The 8,647-nt window shown below is 48.0% G+C and overlaps 1 protein-coding gene across 1 annotated transcript; it reads left to right on the top strand.

Annotated features, from left to right (window-relative positions):
- Positions 1-1,442: 1,442 nt before the first annotated feature.
- On the top strand, positions 1,443-8,287 carry FPGT (fucose-1-phosphate guanylyltransferase). The gene is made up of 5 exons (XM_051797580.1): positions 1,443-1,487; positions 4,022-4,457; positions 4,567-4,734; positions 5,780-5,872; positions 6,718-8,287. The coding sequence occupies exons 1-5, from the start codon at positions 1,443-1,445 to the stop codon at positions 8,166-8,168; spliced, it is 2,193 nt and encodes a 730-aa protein (XP_051653540.1). The 3' UTR covers positions 8,169-8,287.
- The last annotated feature ends 360 nt before the right edge of the window (positions 8,288-8,647 follow it).

Genomic DNA, 8,647 nt, shown 5'->3' on the forward strand with positions numbered 1-8,647 from the left:
TCCAAGCTAAGGACCAGCCCCAACATGCCAAGGGGCCAGATGCAGTATGCACAGGGAAAGGCTTTAGTGGCTGACACGATCAAACTGTAGGAGTGAAAAAGCCAACTTATGGTTATGACTGTTTTTCACTGAAAATTAGCTGAGCCTGTCCTTCGGGAAGCTGTAAGTGAATTCATACTCACAGATATAGCTGCTCAGGGGGATTCTAGCCCAGTCCAGTTCCCACAGGCAGCAGGTCAGGCTGTGGACTTAGGGGTACAGAGGTAGTAGATGTGCCCACCCAGCTGCACCCTGCCCCTCCAAAAGCCACAAAATCCCCTAAGAGCTGGTGCTCCACTTCCCGAAGCCCATCAGACCAACCCACCATAGCCCCCACCCAGCTCCACTCTCCGAGCCCCCTAGAACTGACCCCTCAGCCAGTTTCACTCCCTAAACCCCACCAGGCTGACCCCCTGGCCAGCTCACCCACCCCAAAGAAGGGGGAAGGGAGCCTGACACCCAACCTATGATAAAACAGCTCAGCTTATCTTCAGGCTGTTTTATATAAATAAATAAATATATATATGTACACTTTTTTTCCTGGGCTTATTTTATATATTTCTAGCAGGTATCAATGTCTGTTTAATTCAAACATACTGTCCCATGGGACTCATTAGCAGTTTAACAAACTGCATGGGTATAAACACATGGCAGATAAAAAGACAGAATTTTTAAATATTGTATGTATGCCTACAAAAATAGTCTGGGTGAATGATGAAGGGTGTCAGGGAAGTGCTCGACCACATCAAACAATGAAAACATTCCTGAGATGGGCTGTTTAAATATTAAATAAATACTCAGAACTTCTGTAAATGTCGAACAGGAGAAATGATGGAATGCTATTTTTCCTAATCTGTTCCCACTGTAATTATGGACTCTATACTCTAGCTAAAAAGACCATTTATCTTGTGCTGAGCATTTCAATTGCTTTATCTCCAATAAATTGCAGATATTACCTTCGATGGATAACTAAGACCAGCGCAGGAGCTCCAGGCACAGCTGATGTGCCTGGAAAATACTTAACATTTGTCTTATTTTTTTAGAAAATGTTTTATCTCTATTTTTGTGAAAGCTTTTTTACCAAATTGTGTATTGCTAAAAAAATTAATTTATTCCATTCAGAAAGACTAATTTTAGGGGAGGGGGGGGGAGGCTGTTTACAGGCAAATATTCTGAGCTGTATTCCCTTTTTTTATAATACCACCTGTATAACAATATATATACCAATATCTGGTACTATACTAATAACAACACATATAAGTTATCTTTCCCTGAGCTGACCTGGGGCCTGGAGGAGGGTTCCTGTGTCCTTGCCACCAGCATGCAGTGACACAGATACACAGATAATTTATGCAAAATACACCCAAAGCATGTGTGAGAACCAGAAAACTAATTAAGTAGAGATGGCGCTAATGAGGGTTGGCAGCCAGGAACAACGGCTGTGCCAGGTGTGGGGACAGAGGGGAGGGGAGAACACATCCGTGGGAATGGGGCAGGGCCAGGCACTGCCAATCCTGGGCACAGAATCCCAGAATCATTTAGGTTGAAAAAGTTCCCCAGGACCATTGAGTCCTACCTTTGACCCATCACTACTTGTCAACTAGACCAAAGTACATCCAGTTATTCTTTGAACACCTCTAGGAATGGGGACTCCACCCACCTCCCTGGGCAGCCCTGTCCAATGATTGACAACTCCTTCCATGAAGAAATTCTTCCTGCACGGTGCAGCCCAGAACAACACCTATTCATATTTTGCAAACTAAACCATGTAGGCATGTCCTCCCACTTTTATTAAGCATTTAAAATCCAGTTCTAAGAAAAAGGCCCAGTAAGGGTACAGATTTGCAGTACTCATCAACGCATTTGATTCATCCTGAAATACCAGATATTTACTGTTCTGTGTGGGATTATGGAAAATCTGAGCTAAACCAGAGACTACGCTACAGTAATTGTTTTTTGTTGCTGTTTTAGCCAGGCTAAGCTGAGCAGCACGTCTGGTGTTACAGATCCATCACTGCTGAGAACAAGTGGTTTCTCATTGCTCCTCTGTGAGAGCTCAGTTCAGATTACAAAAGTGACATCAAATCTCAGCACTTCCATAAATATTCAGAGCCTGAGCATGCTCCATCTGAGGTGCCAGAACTCAGGCTCTCCACTGGCAGCACAGGTCACTGCTGCTCATACCCCAGGTGTGGGAAACCTCTTCCTGGGAGAGACACACAATTTGATGGGATTTGATGGAATAACTGTGCTCAGAAACAAATACCTGTGCTTGTTTTATTACTGCATTAATCTAGTAAAGCAGGGAGTGAAGGGATACCTGCTTAGGGATAAATCTAGCTTGGATTGTGTCCTGTGTGATCACAACAATGAGGTGCCAGTGCTGTGAGGGCTGTGTTGGGAGCAGCACTGACAGTGGGTGGAGGGGGGGGCCCTGGGGGTGCTTGGTCCAGCTCCCCAGTAAAGAGAGAGAGGGACATACTGCACAACCCAGCAAGGGGCCCCGAAGATGAAGGGACTGGAGCACCTCTGCTCTGAAGAGAGGCTGGGAGAGCCAGGACTGCTGTGCTGGAGCAGAGCAGGCTCAGGGGATCTCACCGACGTGTACAGGTACCGGCAGGAGAGAGCCAAGGAGACGGAGCCAAGCTCTTCCAGTGGTGCCCAGGGCCAGGAGCAGAGGCCACAAGTACACACGGGCACACAGGAGGGTTCCCTTCAACACCAGGAGACACTTTTTCACTGTGAGGTGACCGAGTACCACAGGGAGGTGATGGAGTCTCTGCCCTCAGAGATACTCAAAACCCACCTGGACATGGCTCTGGGTGGCCCTACCTGAGCAGGGGACTGGTCCAGGTGACCTCCAGCAGTCCCCTCCAACCTCAATCAGTCTGTACCTCTGTGACAATCTCCTACATGTAGTCTCTGTTTTTATCAGACTTTCCCAGAATTCTCAGAAGGGTTCGTTCCTCTGTTTACAGAGTTCTTTTTTCTTAGAAAGGATTGTTCTGCCTGGTGCACTCCCTGGTTTCAGCCGAGTGGTGCTCCCCCTTGGTGTCATGTTCCGGTTTAACAGTATGGCACAGGGAGTATTTCCTATCACAGATTAGAGCTGTGCTTTGACTGTTAATTCCTTTATCCTCGTCTCTGACATAACATCTTCACGTTCAGGTAAAGGAATTCTGCTGTAACCACTGCCTCTGTGACTATTGCACAGGATAACAGAAGTAGGCAGTGCGCAGAATAGTAATGAAGGGAGTTAAATCTTTTTGTTGCAGCTGTAACTAAGTGAACCGCCATGTGCAAACGTTTAACATTACTGAAATATCTAGTCTGAAATTTTAGAAAATTTAAGAAATCCCTACTTAAACTCTTCAAAGCTTATTTAACATATCTCAGATGCTGTAAGCAATGAAAACTCAGTGCAAAAGAGCACAGGTGTAGTTTCAACAGAACAGATCATAGTCCTTATTGGAGTGAGTCAAGAGTGCAAGTAAGGATAAAACAGATCTTTGTGGTGTGCATTGCTCTGATTAGGGCTATTATCACCTGCATCACAGCAAAGTCTCACACCGAGAAAGCACAGCTAAGCTTTCAACTTTTTTTTTCTTAATCTTCTCTGTCAGCAGTTTACAATCATGAAAAACTACGGATTTGTTGTAACTTTTTTTCTAACTTCATAAACTCTTTTTCTTTCCTCCGCTAGCTTCTATAGCGCTTTTACTTTTTATTGTAAGATTTGTGTATAATGAGATCTTATAAAGGCGAACCCTCCTTTCATTCCCATCTCTTTGTATTTGGTATCTGTAATCCCAGCAAACTCTGAATTCAGATGGAATCCGCAGATAAAAAACCCACAATATCCAGGGCAAGGAACCGCAGCCGGAAAAACCATCAGCTGCGTGACTCCTACAAGCTGCTAGCAGATAAAACACACGGTGATGCCTGCGATCAGTGCGGCTGAGGTCCGTTTACCAAATCGTAGCCCTGCTCCGCGCTCACCAGTGCGCCCCGGGTGCTCCAGGTGGGGCCGAGGAGGCACCAACCAGCGGCTGCGGGCAGGGCAGAGTTAAGCGGGCAGGACAGAGTTAAGCGGACGGGTTCGTGCGCGATTAGGATTCTGCTCCTACTTAGATTAACAACCCAGGCATCCACCTCCTCCTGCTCCTCGAGAGCGCTCGGAGCGCTCCCGGGGCCGCAGCGCCGCAACCCCCGCCCGGAGCGCGGCAGAGCCGCCTCTCCCCGCCCGGCCGGGCGGGCCCGAGGGCTCCGCGCCGCCCCCGCCCCGCCGGCGCATCCGGGTCGCGTTGCGGCGGCGGCAGCGCTGGTTCCCGGCCCGGCAGTGCCGGCGATGGGCGGGCGCAGCGCGGCGCGGCGGGAGGACACGGGCCGGCGGCTGGCGCGGTTCGCGGCGCTGCGAGGTGGGATGGGCGGGCGGGGGGCGGCGGGTCCGGCCCGCGGGGCTGCCGAGCGCTCGGGGCCGGGGCGCGGCCGTGCCCCGGCGCTGTCTGAGCGGGGCCGCTCCCGCAGGCGCGGCCGCCCGGCCCGGCGAGCTCTGGGACGTGGTGGTGCTGACGGCGGCGGACGCGGCGCAGGCGGGCGCGTTCCGGGAACAGCTGGCGGAGAAGCTGCGCCGGGGGGAGCTGCCCAGGGGCGTCCGATACCACGTGTGCCCCGACCCGCCGGGGCCCAGGATCGGTGCGTGCGGCTGGCCCGGGGCCGGGGCCGCGGGGGAGAGGGCTCCGAGCGCCGGCCGCGCCGCTCCTCATCTCCCCGCGGCTCCGCCTCGCGGGGGGGCGGGCAGGGAAAGGGATCGGGTCCGGGAAGAGCTCGGGGTGCTCGGGCAGGGCTCGGGGTGCTCGGGCAGGGCTCGGGGGGTCCGGGCAGGGCTCGGGGGGCTCGGGCAGGGTTCGGTGCGGCCGTAACGGGCAGGAGGGGCCGTGGCAGGAGCCAACCTGGGGCTCCATCGTGGTGCTTGTGAATGGGCGTGTTGGTGATACTGTACAGCTCCTCAAAGTGTGTCCGATGAATACAGAATAGCACTGTCTCGTGTGTTTTAGAAATTCGTACTTAATCTGATTGCTTAAACGGTTTGATTATATTTTAATATATTACCCAGTGGGCAGCAAAACTCTAGAAGAAACTAGCCTGACTGCCCGTAATGCCATCCTGTAATTCTTCGTTCCTGTTCCCTTTGATGTACAAAGTAACTAATATCAGTATTATTTGCAGTGTAGAGTAATAGGCAGAGATTAATTCTCAGAAATCTGGCAGCTTTAACTTGTAAGAGCATAAGAAATATCCCAAACCATTTCCTCGTATCGCACACCTTCCTTACTTCCTTACTGTAAATGTCAGAAGTACTTCTGAACACTGCCTTGAAGCCACTAATGAGCTTTTGTGTGACCTGTTTCCTACAGGAGCTGGTTTTTATGGCCGGGTTATGTCCTGTTCAATTGATTAAATGTTTCAAATGTTTGGCCTGTGCAGAGGTGACTGGGAGAGAAAAACAGTTTTCCCAAGAGCTGTCTGCTCAGGATGCTCTGCCCTGGGAGAGCACAGGCTTCTGGAGGAACTGTCCATCAGCTTCTGTGCATGATCTTAACAACCACAATAGGGTAGAAAGACTGTCCCATCGGTGCTGGTGTGGGAGGTTTTTTCAGCTGGACACCAGTACACCTCACCTGTCAGAGCAGGTGTTATTGAAGCTCTTCTTACAGATACTAAAATACTTTTTCTTTAGGAAATGGTGGATCAGCTCTTCATGTTCTTCAGTACTTGGAAGATCTGTATGGTGATCAGTGGGCTTCCTTCACTGTGCTGCTAATCCATTCTGGTAAATTCAGTTTTACATTTCTCACTCTAAAACTGTACCCTTTTTTTTCCCTTCCTTAAAACGATATGATGACAGAGGAGTCAGAGTTCCGAAATATAGTTCCCTCAGAAAAGTCACCCCAATGCGTGTGATCATTTGAAGTTAGGTTGGTGCTTAGGAGATGTTACTGTCACTTCAGCATTTTTTCTCAGCACTCAAGTTGTTCAATCAGACAGTGAGAAGGAGGTGTATTTCGGAGTGTGATTTAAGTTCCTGCCTTGAAATACCCGTTTAAGGAATGTGGCCCTCTCAGGGTGGAGGGGACCTCAGGCTCCTTATAGCTTTGGCCAGGCTGAGTACTTGCCTTCTTATCCAGTGAGTCAGGACACTTCCAGAAGTGGAAGAACATCAGTTCTTAGAGGAGAAAGAAACCAGGTGATAAGTTTCCTGACCAAAACTCTACTTGTTTGACTCAACTGAGTTGAGATGGACTAAAATTCCCATCAGAAGTGTTGGGGTCCTCCTCTTTTCCAACCAAAAAATGAGTGTCATTTGCTTTCAACACTTCAGCAACAGGCAGCTCTGAAACAAACTAAAGATAACAAAATCAACAACAATTTTAATATGAGCTATTTAAGGCAGGCTGGGTTTTGGACATAAGGTCAAATCTGCTTTGGGAAACGTTTGAAGAAGAATGATTGATTTCTTCACATCTGTCATTCTTTAAGGAATACTTGGTATGTGACCAAGCAGAGGGTTTTTTAATGCCTATGTGTACCTGTGAAATAGCTGTATAGGTTTAGGTTTTTTTTTTGCTTACTTGCATACAGTGTCTCTGTGTAGCTAAAATTCTCTTTCTCTTCCAGGTGGTTACAGCCAGCGTTTGCCAAGTGCAAGTGCCCTGGGGAAGATCTTCACGGCCCTGCCGTTCGGCGATCCCGTTTACCAGATGCTGGAGCTGAAGCTGGCCATGTACATCGACTTCCCCCGTCACATGAAACCAGGAATCCTCGTCACGTGTTCGGATGACATAGAGCTGTACAGCACTGAAGTGACAGAAACCATCGCGTTGGACAAACCTGGGTTTACCGCATTGGCTCACCCCTCAGATTTGGCAGTCGGGACCACTCACGGGGTGTTTGTCTTAGATCCGTCCAGTTTTTCAGGAAAAGGAGGAGTGGAATATGCATCTTGCCATCGTTTCCTGCACAAGCCTGACATGGAGATGATGCGTCAGAGCGGTGCAGTGTGCGTGAGGGGGCATTGCTCCTCTGGGAACCACGGTGACTCAGGAATGGCCTCGGAGTGTGTGTACACAGACAGCATATTCTACATGGATCACCTCACTGCAAAGCAGCTACTGATGTTCTATAAGCAGATGGGCACACTTTGCTATGAAATAGATGCATATGGTGACTTCCTCCAGGCCCTGGGACCCGGAGCCACTCCAGATTATACCAAAAACATGAGTAATGTCACCAAGGAGGACTTGGGGTTGGTGGAAGTGCGTCAGCAGTTATACTCCCTCCTGCAAGGAACTGCCCTCAATGTCATAGTCCTCAACAACTCCCAGTTCTACCACATTGGAACTACTCAGGAGTATTTATTTCATTTTACTGCTGAGAGCAAACTGAGATTTGAGCTTGACTTGCTGCCTGTGGCTTTTAGCATCTTTCCTGACACAGCCAAGACCTCAGATCAGTCAAGCATCATCCAGAGCATCCTTGAGCCCAGATGTGTGATAGGGCCTGGGTCTGTCATTGAATACTCCAGGATTGGGCCTGAGGTCTCGGTAGGGAAGAGCAGCATTGTTAGTGGGTCCTACATAAGTTTCAGTGTAGACATACCCTCACGCTGCTTCCTGAGTTCAGTAACTGTGAAAATTAATGATCAAATTGAGTATGTCACCATGGTGTTTGGTGTAGGAGACGACTTGAAGAAGACTGTGAAATTGCTGTCGGATATACGCTCGCTCCAGTTTTTTGGAGCCAGCTTAGCAAAATGCCTGGACCTCTGGAGCGTAGAGGCTTCGGACCAGCTCTTCTCCAGTGGGAACACGCGTTTGGGGCTGTGGACTGTGAGGATTTTTCCTGTTTGTTCTACTCTAAGTGAATCTGTTAGGATGTCGCTGAAGATGTTGAATTCTGTGCAGCACATGTCACCTTTCAAACTGAGTGGCTTTCGGCTCTTGTCTATTGAAGAAATGCTTGCCTACAAAGATGTAGAAGGCATGCTGAAGTTTAGGAAGCAAATTTATGATGAAGTCTGTCTACAAAGGCAAAAAGAGAAGTCTGATTGTAGAATGAACTGTACTTGAACAAATCTGTTTTCATTTGTGGGTGATTGATTACTTCACAGCTTATAAGAATCCTGAGGAAAAAGTACACAGATCTTTTCTCTGATCTCATTGAAGTAATAATAAAGAAATTACATTAACGGTGGTGTTGTAGCATAACATTAATAATGCAGCAAACGCAGATAAAGTGTTCTTTTGATGAAAGTAGTGAAATATTTCAGATCTGAAAGCACTAATTGGTGACTTTTGTGGAGTACATGTTACTATGTCTTGTAGTTTTTGTCAGTAGGAATATGATACAGAACAAATTAATTAGAAATTTGACTGAAAGCTGCTTTAAAAGCTTTTAAAGGGTAGAATATTAGCTCCAGCAAAATGGAATAATACAACAATAACTTATGTTTCTCTCTTTTTGTGCTGCCTTTTTGCAATACAATTTCAATTAGGTAGAGATAAAAATTATTAAAAATGCTTTTAGTTCAAGACATCTCGTCTTAAGT

This window comes from Manacus candei, unplaced genomic scaffold (genome assembly GCF_025592945.1).
Source record: "Manacus candei isolate 608988 ecotype Guabito, Panama unplaced genomic scaffold, ASM2559294v1 h1tg000005l, whole genome shotgun sequence".
NCBI lineage: Eukaryota > Metazoa > Chordata > Aves > Passeriformes > Pipridae > Manacus > Manacus candei.